General features: G+C 33.8%; 2 protein-coding genes across 4 annotated transcripts; one reads left to right on the top strand and one right to left on the bottom strand.

Moving 5' to 3' along the window:
- Positions 1 to 623: 623 nt before the first annotated feature.
- Positions 624 to 2,695, top strand: LOC131668873 (uncharacterized). Its single transcript, XM_058943344.1, has 4 exons — positions 624 to 943; positions 1,467 to 1,697; positions 2,307 to 2,481; positions 2,553 to 2,695. Exons 1-3 carry the CDS (start codon positions 653 to 655, stop codon positions 2,418 to 2,420), a joined length of 636 nt encoding a protein of 211 aa, XP_058799327.1. The 5' UTR covers positions 624 to 652; the 3' UTR covers positions 2,421 to 2,481; positions 2,553 to 2,695.
- On the bottom strand, positions 2,478 to 8,168 carry LOC131668811 (collagen alpha-2(I) chain-like). Of its 3 annotated transcripts, none has more exons than XM_058943251.1 (6): positions 7,979 to 8,168; positions 5,586 to 6,693; positions 4,700 to 4,922; positions 3,857 to 4,057; positions 3,426 to 3,546; positions 2,478 to 2,750 (listed from the first exon to the last, which is right to left on the bottom strand). In XM_058943251.1, the coding sequence occupies exons 1-6, from the start codon at positions 8,042 to 8,044 to the stop codon at positions 2,559 to 2,561; spliced, it is 1,911 nt and encodes a 636-aa protein (XP_058799234.1). In that variant the 5' UTR covers positions 8,045 to 8,168; the 3' UTR covers positions 2,478 to 2,558. The 3 variants fall into 3 exon arrangements, with proteins under 3 accessions (XP_058799234.1, XP_058799233.1, XP_058799235.1); XM_058943250.1 differs by having other exon boundaries at positions 5,586 to 6,689; positions 7,981 to 8,168; XM_058943252.1 differs by lacking the exon at positions 3,857 to 4,057 and having other exon boundaries at positions 5,586 to 6,689; positions 7,981 to 8,168.
- Between the last annotated feature and the right edge of the window lie 7,550 nt (positions 8,169 to 15,718).

The following is a 15,718-nucleotide window of genomic DNA, read 5'->3' as shown; positions in this document are numbered from 1 at the left end:
ATCTGCAAAAGTTACTCAAAAGTATACGCACCCCATAAAATCTTGTACATATGACCCTAAGAGAGTGTCAAGCCCATCGAACTTAACTCTCTCAGTACTTTCGACGACCAAGACAGTACACAACACAATAGACCGACACGCGACGTAGAAAAAAAGCAGAGGAGAGAGTCTTTTAACGAGGCGATCGAGGGTGCATTCAACCGCGCTCGCTGACCCTTCAGCCGTTCTATATAACGCGAACACTTCGCCACACCTTTCAGCGAAGAATTCACTCGAGAGCGCAGCCTGATTGTCACGAGTGCTGTGGGAATATAACGACGCAGATTGATTTAATGGGGAATTCCAAGCTTGACATCTGATTTGCCTATAAGGAAATGCGTTTATGCCGAAATTTATCACAATTAAATTGTCAGCAGGAAATTTAATGAAATCATAAACAGACGCAATCGATAGTCCAACTAATCAAATTAGAGTAACCGACCAATTTTACCCACCAAATAAAATAACAGAAGTCACGGAAATACGACGTCAATGAAAATTCAAACCAATTTAATGAAGCAAATCACGATATCCCGTTGTCTAATGAGTACTGATATAAAATCCCCGGAATCCATATCGAATCGTTGTATTTTTGTTTCGATGCACGGACAAAATGCACGTGAAAAGTATAATATTAGTTGCGTTGATGGTAGTTAGTTTGGCATTGGCTCGAGGAATAACGTCGAGAGCCGACGGAGATCAAGAGGAGGCGGAGGAGGATAACGGCAACAACAACAACGGAGAGACAATAGAATTGGATGGCGAATCGGCAGCGGACCCAGTTATTGAATTGACATCTACGAGCCAACAGGAATGTGAATTAGCTGCGAACGCGCCAACGGATCGTACGTCGGCAAATACAGATCAAGCGAATTCGCCTAGCGGGAGATCGATTTCCGACAAGGTAAATCGATGAATTTTTCGCTTCGTTTGAAACAGAAATAATAAGCAAAATGAAATTCCGTAAATAGAAAATTTTTTCCGGGCTTCTTTTGAGATAGTCTTGTGAATATTTAAATCGCTATTTTTTTCATCATTTTCGGATCAACTTGAAATCTCGACATTTATAGCGACGTAATTTTAAATAATTATAATTCATTTAAACATTCATTACATAATGATTTTCCTGAGGCCCAACACTTCTCGGTAGAATCATCCGTAAGTTGAAAAATTTATGTTTTCACATAAATAACGTAGCAGTTTACTATCATCATAGTACATTATCCTTATTATAAGCTTCATTTTTATACTATATATGAGAGAGTTGTAAAACGGGCACCTTTAAGAAGCGCCGATATTCTTTGTGCGTAACGACAGTTATTCGATTCGCCGGGCTCCAAAGTATTTTTCCGCGTCTGCCAACGAAATTTCGGTTATAACCGGTTAGCCACACACGAAAATCAATTCACACTTTTATCTTCTTCCAGATGGACGGCAGAAAGCGCATAAATATTGGAAGACACGTGAACCTCGACAGACTAAGAAATGGAATAATGCGAGCCGGTTCTCAGCCGGGTGGCAACATTTGGCAAATTGTCGAGAATTTCGACTGGATAAGGCCAATAAGTGAAAATCGCGAAAGACTCGCTTCCATGATTGTCAGTCTGATCGATTTCCTTATACCACCGCAGATGCAATACGTCGATAATACTCTTCGGGTAAATACAATTCATTTTCGTTGCAGGAAAGTATTACGTGACGTGACTGAGATCGTATACATGCAAATTGCCCACGTGATTTATTATAGTAGCTATCTTATGTCACTGGTTCCAAAGATTCCTTTGCGCTTCATTCAAATAATTACAGGCGATAATGGCATTTATTGAGTATTATCAAGATTTATTTAATAAATAAATTTTAACGTATTACAATGTAGGTCTCCGCGGACCGCGTTCTATACAAAATATCAGCATTGTAAGAAAACAACAATTACGAAAAAAAAACACATTTTTTTAACGATGCGTCGATAACTATCCAAGTCATATGTATTAATTTATTGATTTTCAATTTTCTCAGTAGTAATCATATAAACGTAGACAATCATTTGCAACAATGTACATGTGTGCACACTCGCGATCGATTTACCTATTATTATATGACGCACGGGATTTTCCAACAGTTCGACATTGAAAACCCACTTAATACTGATTTTTTTCGTCTGCGTCTTCGCGGCAAAATATTTACGCTTCAGTTAACAAACTGGCGGTGTATCAATTTAAATTATTGCAAATGATCAAATTTTACAAAATGGCCATTTTTGTTAACAGCTAATGGCAATAAAAAACAGAATGGAGGACCTGCTGGCGAAAATCTTTCCGAACTTACACATGTTACAGCACCCAACGGAGCAAACCAGCAAGTATATCCGAGGCGTAGATTAGGAAAGAGTTTAAAGAAACGCCAGTGGCATCATCGTTATTTTAATTCTATGTAATCATCAATGTAAGCGTATAAAAAAAAGAAAACACCACTCGTTTAAAATCGAGTTGTTTTAAAAAATATATCTTATTTAGATGGATTTAAGGATCGTGTATGGTCTTGACGGAGACTTTGCCGTTATCGTTAACACCAACAGTCGCTGATTTATGAGAAACAGTTTTGCCATCAGGACCTGTTGAAGAACTCGAGCTTGAACTGCTGAAGACGCCATAGTTATTGCCTGATGGAGCTGGAACACCTTCGCCGAAACGAGACAAAGTGCCTGTTCTTGCCTTTAGAAAAGAAATTCAAGTAGTTATTTGTTTTGATGTAACAATTTTTATAATTTTGTTGTTTTAATATTTTTATAGCTTGATAGTACAATAATGTTGTTTTCTCATTGCTTGTTGTTGGTATTGATTGAAATATACCATAATATTAAAAAACGTTTAAATTTGAAAAAGTGTTATCAGAACACATTACAAACACAGTTAATAAAATATTTGTAGTTCTAGAATCAGATCAGGATAATAATTCAAGTCAAGATATTGCACTAATTAATTGTTAAAGAGGTAAGTAAAAATCTAAGCAGGTAAACTTGAAAATTGCAGTGATAATTATGTATCAACATTAATTTGAAACTCAAATGCTACTGTGTTCAAACTTAAGAATAACAACATTAAATAACCTTTATACATCATCTCGTAATGAACCAAATAAAAAGCAACGAATATTCATAAAATGATATCATTGAACTGATAATTTACTACGGTAATAAAATATTATGTAGAACGAGTCACGGCAGTTTATTATGTTTTGTATATATCTCGTTAGTTTCTTTGCCATTGACTCAGATATTCATGACAATTTATATCAGCAAGAATAAAAAAATTGATGCAGATGAATATATGGTATTTAATAAATATATCTGAGATCATCAATCAACGATATATAAAAATATATCTTACTGGATTAATAGCTCCTTGTTGGTATCCACCTTGAGGTCCGAGGTTAATGCTAGAGAAGGCACTTGCTGGTCCATTTGGATAGCCAAAGTTACTGTCTACTTGATTGCTTTGATCCCAAATTCTATGAAAAAATAAAATATGTTTATAAATAGAGTAGGAAAAATATTTTATATGTGGTTTTTCATAAATATAATTCTATTTAACTGATGATTCTTCATTCGTTTTGCATAATAGAAACATGAAATTTAAATAGTTTGCAAATGGTGAATATAAAAAAATCAGTGTAAATATAAAAAATCACATAAAATATAGCTATTATTAAATGACACGAGTATTTCTAATTTTAAATGATTAATAAAAACATTATTGGGACCTAAACTCTATTTTTCATGCTGTGACTGTGGTTTAAGCAAAAAAAGAACAATGGTTACCTGTCTTTAGCGCTTTTGTTCGAAAAGGGAAAAGCATAGGCAGAACTTTTTGTGCCACCAACACCAAAGCGAGAATCAAGAGAAGTTGCAGCTGACGCGAAGTTGGGTAAAGAGACCGTATTTACATAAAGTTGGGCATTTGGGTCGACATTTCCGTAATCGTTAGTCATAAAAGCACCGCCACTTGCAAAGGTACCACCGCTTTAAATAGCAAAAGCCACAAATAAACAATAAAATAATAGCCAAAGATCAACTTTTTATTATTTCATATTCTGTTAACGAAAATATATTTTTTTACTAGTATACAAAACCTGCTTGATCATTAAGAAACCTTATTTCATATTTTCTTATTCAATGAATGTTTAATCTTGAAAAACTAACACATTTATAGCTTGAATATTCTTGAATATTGAGGTAGAAAAAAAAATTTTTTTTTATTTTGTAACTGAAAAATTAATGTGATATAAATCATGTGGACTATATATAGACTATAAAAAAATTAACAGCTATTAACAAAATGTAATGCAAGATTAAAAGAAATAATATGAAAATTACTAAATAGATTTAAAAACTGAAAGTATATAATGTCTTGAATAATATTTTATATATGTAAAAAACATTAGATGCGATATTTTACAAGAAATACAATTATAAAAGTAATTTAAACTGTTCAATTCCATCGCCAATTTTTAAAACAAAACTTTGATTATTTGATTTGAAGTCAAGCAACGAAAAATGATTTTCTATACAAAAAATAAAGCACAAAAAGTCAGATTTAAGAGTTTAAAATGCCATCACCATAACAAAATTATACAGAAAGCAAATAAAAAAAAGAAAACTTACGCTTGCTGCTGAGCAGCAATTTGTTGCTGAATTTGTCTTTGGAAAGCTTCTTGTTGAGCCTGAAGTTGAGCAAAGTATTCTTGGAAAATAGCATTAATATCAACACCATTGGCAGCGTATGGCATATAAGTTGGACCAGAGTAGTACGCAGGTGCGAAGGCACCGCTCGAAGCATATCCTGGGCCTGAGTAAGCATAGTTCGGCCCTGGGTACTGCGGCGCACCTGAGGAATGAGAATTCGTATTTTACGTCTGACATTGAGGATGATAGTACGTGCGTTTACTTATAGTTATGTACATGGGCGGTTGTTTCAGATGCTAATGGAGCTTATACGTACATACAGCACGTTCTTATTTTTTCTTTTTTTGCTTGGTATTATTAGTCACGTTTTTACTGGTATTATTTATTTTAATTAATGTTAGATGAGGAAATATTTTTTGTTAGATGAGGATAAATACATAAAACGTTAAATCGTTACAACCAGTCGTGTTAAATTGTTTAATACAAGACAATCCTTAGTCTAATGATTAAAAATTATTGACACATATATTTAGTATTTCTTGAATTTTCACATTCAATGACAGACAATTTTCCCATGCACATCTGTACACACTCATATAACATATTTACAATTCAGTTAAGTTGTCTTTAGATAATAGTGTCTAATTGTTGTTAACTTATTTAATTGTCGTCGTAGCTAGTAAAAATATAATTATAATCAGCATTCATTCGGCCGTAATTTATTAAACCACATTTACCAGGTCACAAACAAACACAAATAATCGTTAGATCACCATAACAAATTTCAAATGGTTAAATACAACTCTGTAGCAGTATGAATTACAAAAGCTGATTTATCCGGTTTTTCCATTCGTTATATCTTTACCTGCTGGTTTACCACCAATGGATCCACTAATATGCGCACCTTCGGGAGCACTAACACGTGTTCCTTCAGGACCATCAACTTCAATGGCAACAGATTCGTCATCACTACCTGGGAAAGATCCTCTGATGCTGATGAAAGACGGTTGTCCACCAGGTGGAATTGTGCCAGAAGCGCTGACAAATGATCCAGAATTGTGAACATTCGGGAATAAACCACCATTTGGTACAACAGCTCCATTATTTCCACTGTGACTATACGAAGTCTGAATTCCATTGGGGCCTCTGTTGCTAATCGGATATGGTACACCATAAGTTTCGTGTTGAACTCCATTAGGTCCACTATGACTGTACGAATTTCGAATTCCATTGGGACCACTGTTGCTAAACGAACTTGATGACTCTTGACCGTTTGGCCCACTGCTACTGTGAGAGGTAGCCGATTGTGAAACTCTACCGCCATTAGCAGAAAATGGGCCAGGTGATCCACTGTCAGAGAACGAGCCACGAGTACCAATTCCAAAGGATGTATGTACTGCACCACCTGGTGAGGTGGATGTACTGACGCTACCACCTTGTCCATCAGCACTTGCGCTAGCACTAGCACTGGCGAAACCACCGGCACTGAAAGCTGGTCCAGACGGTATAGGATAATCATAGCCTGAAGAACCCGTGGGAATATTATACTGGGGATTCAGCGAAGGAGGTGGGATGAAGCTATGGGTCCCGGGTGCGGACTGTGCGAAAGCTGGTGGGTACTGCGGCAGAGGTGGCGACTGGCCGTAATAGCTTGGTGGTATGCATGTAAAAGGCAACGGCGGAAGTAAATTTGTTGATGGTTCGCCTCCTCTATTCAACAATTCTGATATTATAGGCTTCTTTGGATTCTTCATTTGTTTATTCTTTTTTTCGTCGTCTTTCTTATCAATTTTGTCTTCAGCGAGAGGTTTTACAGTGGCATCATTTTCTTCGATATCAGGAACGATCGTCGTTGTCAAATCTTCAGCTAACAATATAGTCGATTGTTCAGTCGTTACTTCTTCTTTATCTTCGGATTGTCTTTTGACGAGGCGTGCCGTGTCCTTGACTACTTCACTCACCGATTTGCCTTTTTTGCGCAGAGAGATAAAAAAGAGAGAAGCATGTGTGAACTGTTAATAGTAGAATACGTGCGACGCTTCTAACGGTCAGTGGTCTTTTATTTATTTTTACGTAATGTGTTATCTTTTTCTCTTAGCGGCTGGCTTTCATGCAAAAGTGTTCGTTCTTTTTTAGCTATTACAGGTATAACTAAATTTATTTTAGCGGTTAGTTGTTATTGTAAGTAACAGTGAGTTTTGTAAGTCAGCGATAAGGATGATTTTGTCTTAGAATTCGAGATGATTTTTATAGCCAACGTTAATGTAATTTTGATGTTTTCTATGTTGAATACCCGGAACCGATATAGTTAAGTAAATATGCATTGTTAATTTTGCCTTGGAAAAACATGAGATTATTATTTTCTTAAACGTCGATTTTAATATCTTTAACCATAATATTACTTTGCAAAAAAGAAAAGGTACAATAAATTTGAAGAATTTGAAAAATCTTAATTATTCGTGATTGTATCAATTCAAAGTTAATTATAGATGTAAAGACTTGGTATTATAACTGTAAGCATTACGGATTATATATCAGAAGATATACTGGATCATACGTCATATTTATTTTTGCGCAATAAAATCAATCTTATATTCACTAAAGAGCCAAATTTATATCCAATCGCAAAATAAGTAAATCCGTTTCTTGTGCATTTTGTAACTATAGACATATAACTGTTTGTCTTTTAGGAATACAAGTGAAAGCTTTTAGGGAAACATTATCATAACGGAAGTCAAGGTGAAATATAATTGAAGAGGTTTACCAAGCGTGATTTTTTTATACTCGGTATACACTCATCGTTACGTGCCGATCGCGCAATCTATATAAATGATCTTTTTTTTCTCTCTAATATGATTCAGACAGCGAACGGTAATTAGACAGTTATTGATTATCCAGAGGTAAACAAATTCACACATTTTATTGTCGACACAAAAGCGATTGTAAATCGTCGATCGGATGTTTGTACATTGCAGGTGTCTCAGTGGGAAAATGAAATGTTTACGTAACAAGCGTTGTCGTTATAGTGTTCATATATCATCATCGGCTATTTATTTCAATTATAATTAAATTATAAAATCAAGAAGTGTGTATAAAATCAGTTACTTTCTACTACATTAAATTAATAAACATCGACTATAGTCCAAATAGCATTTAATGCAGAATTTAAAAACTTGACGTGAAACATATGAAGAAGTAAGAGGTAAGAAAAACCGTAAAACGCGCGCTGAGTCTCGAGAAATCTTAATAATAAGACTTACTGCTGGCAATCTGCGTGCCGACGACAAGCAGTAACGTGATGAACAGATAAGTTGCTTTAGTCATGTCGTTGTTGCTATAGTTTACCACCGTAACAAAAAAAAAACAACTGCAAAAAGAGATTCACTGAAACACTCGCGCTTGGTTTGCGCCTGTAGAGTATTGTATCGGCGCGCCGCTTTGCTACGGAATGACTAACGTTGCCGCGTCTGCCGGTGATCTTATATAGGCGTCTGTGTACACAGGCGCTGCTTGCCGCGTAAAATTAAAAAGAAAACGGGATCTTCTATGTGCTTACCAGTGCGCTGTCCCGGCGAATATTATTCAAGAGATAATAGCATTGGTTTGTTTAGGTTCGATAGAAATTTCGTAATAAGGTTTCCGACGCCTCTTATGCGTATGCTTGATCATGATGGGAAATGTTATTAGACAATGTTACTAACTTTGGGAAATTTCAGTTTTGCTCGTGCGATTTTTAATTTAGAAATGACATTCATAACAGCGTATGTGTCTTCGCTTTATGTTTACTTCTGTCTTTCTATCAAGCTGGAAATTTCGTATAAAAATGAATACAACACACATTTACCCTTCAAGCAGTTATAAATATTCAACTAAAAATAATGCTATTTGACTGAAATTTTTTATAACAGTAGACATGATTTTCGAACAAAATATGCCACAGTTCAACAAAAAACATCATTATAAAACTGTAAGTGTAAAACATAAGGAAAGTTGTTATAATAACTTTTTCATTTCCATATATTTGAAATATCAAGTTTCTTAAACATCGTCATTTTTTGACTTCTATCAAGATATTTTAAGAACGCTCAGTTATTTTATTAAATTGTAGCTTGTAATTATAAATGAATTAAAATGTTCCTATGTATCAAATATCTATAAAATATGTATAATATTTCTATAGGACGAAGTTGAATAGTAACTAAAATACGGTATGTACATTGTATTTTTGAAAATTGTAGATGTTGAAAGTTAAATAACTAATTGTATTTCCTACATGTATTCTATATTTTCATAGTATATTCCACAAGCAACTAACTTCGATGATTCCTCCATGAATTTAAAAATATATTCTGAATTGGTTATTATGCACTAAAATACAAAAACAAAATTATAATTATATATTAATGGACAAGTTCAACCAACGAGAAAGCTTGTTTCTGTAGTTTCTGAATCTTTGAATCAAGTTTTATATTCCTAATTCGTGTAAATCTTTCAATGTGTTATTTTTAGGTACTAAAACGATTTAAAAATAACATAAAACTCTTTTCTCATGTTACGTGGCAGGAGAGGATTTTCTACGTAATAAGCAAAGATCGTAACATAAAGCAGGTTCATTGTTGCGTCAAAGATGGACATTGTACAGATCTATGGTAATATAGGATTTGTACTAGATAACTCGAATGTCAATAATACGCAATACTATTTAACTAACACTATTGAAGCCTACACCTGCTGATACATGTATTTGTTGGAATTGGATAATTTCTTTTCAATTTTATTTGATTACCTGACAGTATTGTTACGTTTTGATCATAACAAAGCAAACAGTATGGTACGTGGTCTGATATGATGTACAAAGGATATCAAAAGATGAATATTAACTTGTGCAAATTTGAATTAGATTATTAGCTACACACTTTCCGCTTAAAATCTAAAGGAATGAAGAAATGGTTTTTACTATTTCCTTCATCGGGATTCGTTTCCCTGTGTCCAAGCCTACAAATAAAATATTTACCAATCACGAATTTTTCTCATATCAAGAATTTTTCTCATATTAAGAATCAGAAGTATGTATAACATGAAGTATGTATCTCCTATCGATTCATCTAATTCCAAAATGTTGTTTACTCACTAGGACTCCTACCAAAATCATTGTCAGGATCACAAATGTCAGAATATGCCCATTTCATATTCATATTTGCAACGCCATTCATTCACTGACTTGCGTTAGGTCATCACCTCGAGTACGTAGATTGGAGGAATAGATATCACATGAAGAAGCTGTGAGTTGTAGGAAGTTGAGGAAACGTCGTCATAAGTTTGTACAAGTTGTTCGCCACGGTAATGTAACAAAAGATTGCCGTGTAATATGTTGACTTGTCTCCGAAATAAAATATTTTCAGAGAAGTGAATTTTCACTGGTTTCTGATTTTTGCAAGATTGGTTCATTTTTTCCAATCAAATGTTATCAGAAAATTAGTCATTTCTTTTACAGTTAAATTTGACATATTTAAATAAAGGCTACGATATTAGTAATATCGAAGCGATTTTAAAAAATGGTTTTACTAATAAGTGGTAAAAATCTTAATATATTTTCCGTTCATCTGTAGAGAAATTATTTTGAATTGTAAGTATCAAGGAGATACATACTTGAATTTTCTCAATTAAGTAATTAACAACAACAGCTCTAGTAAGAAACGGTCAAGAACAAAAGCATTATGACTCACCTTGAGTACATTGTCTTTAAACTGATTTCATGGCAAAATATTAATTAAAACTGAATACGTATGAAACACAAAAGAGAGAAACAAGGAAGGAAAAATTTATAAGACAATGAAATGTTCGTCTTTTAGCATAGCTACAAAAAGTAAATATGAGATGTGTATCAATCAAAAGTGGATTTTTGAATAATTAAAAAATATACTAGAATTCAGCTTAAATGATTATTTTGTTGTTTTATTTTATCTACTTCTTTAATTTTCCAAGATTTCTTTGAAAACAAAATTTTTAAGCTTATGTAACATTGATTAATTATAACCAATTTATTATATTACACGCAGTTTGTCGAATAAAATGTACAGCCACTAAAATATAAATAAAAGGAAATTATTTGTGAAAACAGGTTAATCAACCAACGACGTGGGATTGTGAAAATTGATTCTTTAGAGGTAAAACTACAAAGATAGATAACAAGTTAATAGAGCACGTTTTTTCCATGTACGTAAGTTGTCTGAAGACGGATAAACATCGCGGAGCAGACATTGCTAATAATAAGTTACAAGTGAATACAATGAATGCCAGGTCAAAATTGCTGACGTCAAATGTAATCGATGAATGATCGTCGAAATGTAAGCAATGATCGCATATTTGTACGCCAAAAAGCGTAAACCGATTTGCTACCCTATTGTCAATTGTCATTCGTTTCCGGACATCTTTTTCTTTTTACGTGTTCTAACTGTATTGATTTTCTAATATTCGTCACATTTTGCTCGTTGGAAAATTCCAAAAGTTACATGTAACCGAGATAAATACTTGCCACAACTGTAACTAACACGATAAAATCATGCTTTTCCGTAAATAAATTTCTCGTGAACTTGAAACTCATTTAAGAACCGAGACTTTGAAAAAAATTGTATACGATTTCTTTGCAAGATTCTATTCAAAGATAACTTATTTATAGAGATTACTTAATGAAAAGCCTTCGCGTTGATTCGAAAGGCTGTTCGCTGACTTGTAGATCTTCAAAAATAATTTTTGCTCATCTTTCGTGATTATTCGTTTGCGGAATAATTCCAGGAAAGATTTCAAAATTGCTCCTACATGATTATTAGAATGAAATTTTTTTTTCTTAATCCCGCTTCAAATTTTCGTAGTGGTATTCATGGTTAATATCTGTTATAAATGTCGTTTATTATTTTGCAAGAAAAAGCTCGTACCGAATTTAAAAATTGTTTACAAAAAAATAATTGGATCGCTATTTTCATAGCCGCTGATGACTTCATACATCCGGTATATGCGAACGCAACACACGTGAGATGTATCGACAATGATTTGATAGAATTTCAAGTGTGCACATCACTAACCAAGTCCAGATCGATGTAACAACAAAAAGATGGCATAAAGTTCATCTGAACCGAGAGAACGTGGAAGAAAAAAAAAAAAATAACTCGCGATGAAAAGAAACGTGACTCCATAAATTGGCGCGAACACGCTCTTGAACTGACTTTGATTTTGAACAATGGAAACTAGCCAGAGAACTCGAGAACGCAGAGAGCCCATACATCAGGGATTTCCATCTTTTCGCGTCATCGATCATCCCACAGAGTTTTTCTATGCTGCGCAATCTGACCCTGACAATGAGACTCTTCTCTTTTGCTTCTTCTTCGAATGATACATCAGCTTATCAACAACGGAGAATCTCTCTCGAGGGCCTGCGGCTTATAAGCGGAAAAAGGTTAAATCCAGCGATGCTCGTGGGTATTCCCGTGAGCAACGAGCTGTGGATGTCTGCAAGTCTTGCGCGAGTTCGTTGATCCTCCAACGAATTTCGACTCTATTGTTATTCCGCTGATGTGTTTTGCTGCTGAGGACGATTGCGATCAATGACGATTGAAAAAAAAGTTTCTCTTTAGAAGAAAAATTTCAAGGAACAATTCGTTAATGACTTTCAGTACAAATATACTGTAGTATTGGCACTGAAAAGATGTTTTCTCACGAAAGGCGCACAAAAATTGTTACGTTGAGAGACGCGCAAGAAGAAAATGTAAATTAGCCGAACCCACTGACTAAGAGGGTCAGTGCTCCGCGCATGAATCACCAAGCACATAAAGTCTTTTTTTTTTTAATCACGTATATAATAGTTTTTTAACGCTTATTTTTTGTATCTAGATCTCGCGTGTACCGTTGCGCTAATCATTATCTTGTTATTGTATGTCAGTTTTTTTAGTATAGCCAACACTTTTTATATGTAATTTAGATTTACGATGTTACATTTTTTTCCGTCTAACTAATTATTACTAGAAAAATCTCGATGTCGTAATAACAAGTAAATCAGGAAAGATTATAGATCAATATTGACTTAAAGGGTTAAGCTTTTATATCTAAAATATGTAACTTTTTTCACAGAAGTATTTTAGTCAACAATTAGATAATATAGTTAATTAATAAATAGTCTTTCCAATTATTAAAAAAATTATATTATGTAGCTAATACTACTTCTGCAAATAAAAAATTAATATTAGTAAAATTTTTTATTTATAATTGTTTCCCGTTGAAAACCAATAGAAAATATTGCAAATTTGTATTTGTTGTACTTTTAAAAGAATAATTATGCAAAATAATAAGTGGAATTTAGATTCGTCTCAATAATCAAGATTGATTATATAGTTTTATTTAGAAATCTCGTTCTACATATTAAGAATGTCACATTTTACGAAACCTCATCGAATGTGTGTAAAAAGAGGAAAAAGTTAAGTTTTTCGAAAGAAGGTAATTCTGAACATAAGAAAAAGTCACCAAGCGCAATAATACTTCTCAAAGTATTTCACTGTATACTGTAATATTTATTTCGAGCGTAAATTTTTTTCTATAGCATGAGTACAATACTGTGACAAAATTGTCTTTCATAGAAATTATCGTTGTCGTGGAACAAGCTTACTCGCGCAGGTATACATATAGACCTCATGTGGAGTTTCTCCTCCGTTGCATGTATTTTTGTAAGAAGCCTTTGTATACATAAGCTTCTTTCTTGCTCCCTCGCATCGTCGAAAAACATTGTCAAATATTACTTTGAACCTGGGTAGGAACCTGGAAATTGGTATAGGTCACAAATATCGACTGGAAAATTACGTGAAAGATGTGAGGATGTCTAAAAATATTTCTTGAAAAAATCTAACTAGTCAAAGCTTGATTAGTTATCCATTTAAAATCGATTAAAAGTCAATACATTTTAATAATGGTGTTATATTTTTCCATTCGTTTTTTAATTTTTCCTACTGCTATCAATAAACAAGAGGTACTATATCGAAGATTAAGCAAATAGTATTAATAAAAACTTCTGTCTATTCGTTGATTAAAATTATGAATCTCTATTATTTCAAATAAGAATTTCATCAATATAACCATAGTGCCATCTATGAAATAGCCTTATCATTTATATTTGGATTGACTTTTATCAAAACTGTAATATGCTCGATGAGCTTATTACGAACAATACGAATTCGTATTTTAAATCAAAACGGTTTTTTAACAACGTAATATGGATATTAGACTACCTCTAAAAATAGAGTGATTACTTTTCGCTGTGATGAAGTTAAATTGTTATAAACTATTAAAACGGCGTCATGGACTAAAAAACTCATTCTTGCATCAGCGAAAAAAAAGACACCCATTGAGTGTAACCCTATTACCATGAAAGTTTGACGTTCGCACTTTATCCCCACTGAGACGGTTCCTGGAAGCGATCCAGCACCTTTTGAAATTATCGGTCTTTTCAAGGAGAGGCACAGCAATCTCATAAGTGGATTGCAGATCATTTGCAATTTCGCTAAAAAAGCTACAAGGCAAGTAATTACCGATTCAAACGTCTTCTTTTTGGTTTTTAAAATAGATATCGATTACTCGAATTTGGAAACGCATTCTTTGCGTCACTTAATATTGGGTACTCATTTAAGTATCACGAAAAGTATCATGAGAAAAGGTCTTAAAAGACAAAAAAGCTATGCAAACAATTCACGTTCGACCCATCCATATTATTGACTATTTGTTCTATCAAAACAAAATGACAACTTGAATAAACCAGAAGGTATCGACCTAGGACACGTAGCTAACACTGCTCCTGAAGAATCTCATTTAATAAAAGAACACCTATAATTATTTCTGTTCTAATTGCAAGGTTTGTTTAAAATTCAAAATTTTTAATAAAATTAATTCCTTATTAAGATATTATAATTTATTGAGTAACACCATTAGTTATGTTTTTGTAATTTCACCCGTATTATTGCAGAAAAATATTTGTGATAAATAATAGTTTTCTGAATATTTATGAAGAATTTGCTGACACGTCGGTATGAATAATTTTAATTGTTTTCCGTTGAAATACGATAAAATCTTTTTCATACAAATGGAATCGAAAGTAGGTTTATCATCATTAGTATTTTTCACGCATATTAACAAGTCATTTACTTCACCAACACATCAGTGAATGTCAGGAACTTGATTTTTCCATCTGGCGTTCGTACATGAGAACAAAATGTTCACAAGTAATGTTTCGGTGCCATTAAAGCACACTAATGATTCTAATGCAACGTATGGCTTTCTCACGGGATAACGTTTTTATTTCCAATAAGAAATTCATTAAGTGACTGTAACCTTGACTTACAAGAAATGTATCTACACAATTTAAACATTTTATTGAAATAAAAAATTCGTCGAGTCGACCAATAAGTGAGTAGAAGATTTGCGCGTATTAAAATGCAAATTACCTTGATTACCATCAAAATCGTCTATTCATTCAAGGATTATGCCTAAAAGTAAAAAATGGCAAGTGCCGGGTCTGCTTCTTCCCTTGATCGACATCAATGTATCCGATTACAACGAAGAAAAGAACAATGACGCGCTCGGTTATTCCGAATAATCGCTACGCAAGTGACCTTAGCCCAGTCTCAACTGGGAATTCCTCAAGGATTTTTATCCTATCGTATATCCTTGCCGCGAGTGTATCTCTTTAATTTTTTCTAATGGTTATGGCACGCGTATCGGAGTTGAATGGGAGTAATGGGAGGGAAACTGTGATTGTGTTAACGACTTATGAGACGGATCAATGGAAAGCAAGACCGAGTGAAAAAAATGACGAATTGTAGCTCCGCCCTGGCGCGAGGCGGCGGCGAGTGGTGTTACGAAGTAGGACGTCGCACGCATGTTAATTAAGAATCTAAGGTCAATCTTACTCTTTAAAAAAGGGATCTCAATCGCTAGACATCGTCAGTCGCCGATTAACAA

Source organism: Phymastichus coffea, unplaced genomic scaffold, assembly GCF_024137745.1.
Source record: "Phymastichus coffea isolate CEN01 unplaced genomic scaffold, Cenicafe_Pcof_1.1 PCOF00084, whole genome shotgun sequence".
Taxonomy (NCBI): domain Eukaryota; kingdom Metazoa; phylum Arthropoda; class Insecta; order Hymenoptera; family Eulophidae; genus Phymastichus; species Phymastichus coffea.
The sequence above is the reverse complement of the archived record's forward strand: the minus strand, read 5'-3'. Positions and strand labels throughout refer to the sequence as shown.

Bases quoted from the DNA above. Each gene is read 5' to 3' on its own strand.
- LOC131668873 (XM_058943344.1), top strand. From the start codon at position 653: ATGCACGTGAAAAGTATAATATTAGTTGCGTTGATGGTAGTTAGTTTG. The intron at 944-1,466 runs GTAAATCGATGA...ATCTTCTTCCAG, and splicing joins GGAGATCGATTTCCGACAAG to ATGGACGGCAGAAAGCGCAT. The intron at 1,698-2,306 runs GTAAATACAATT...TTTTGTTAACAG, and splicing joins ACGTCGATAATACTCTTCGG to CTAATGGCAATAAAAAACAG.
- LOC131668811 (XM_058943251.1), bottom strand. From the start codon at position 8,044: ATGACTAAAGCAACTTATCTGTTCATCACGTTACTGCTTGTCGTCGGC. The intron at 6,694-7,978 runs AAGTCTTATTAT...TCTCTGCGCAAA, and splicing joins GCACGCAGATTGCCAGCAGT to AAAGGCAAATCGGTGAGTGA. The intron at 4,923-5,585 runs GTAAAGATATAA...CTCATTCCTCAG, and splicing joins CATTGGTGGTAAACCAGCAG to GTGCGCCGCAGTACCCAGGG.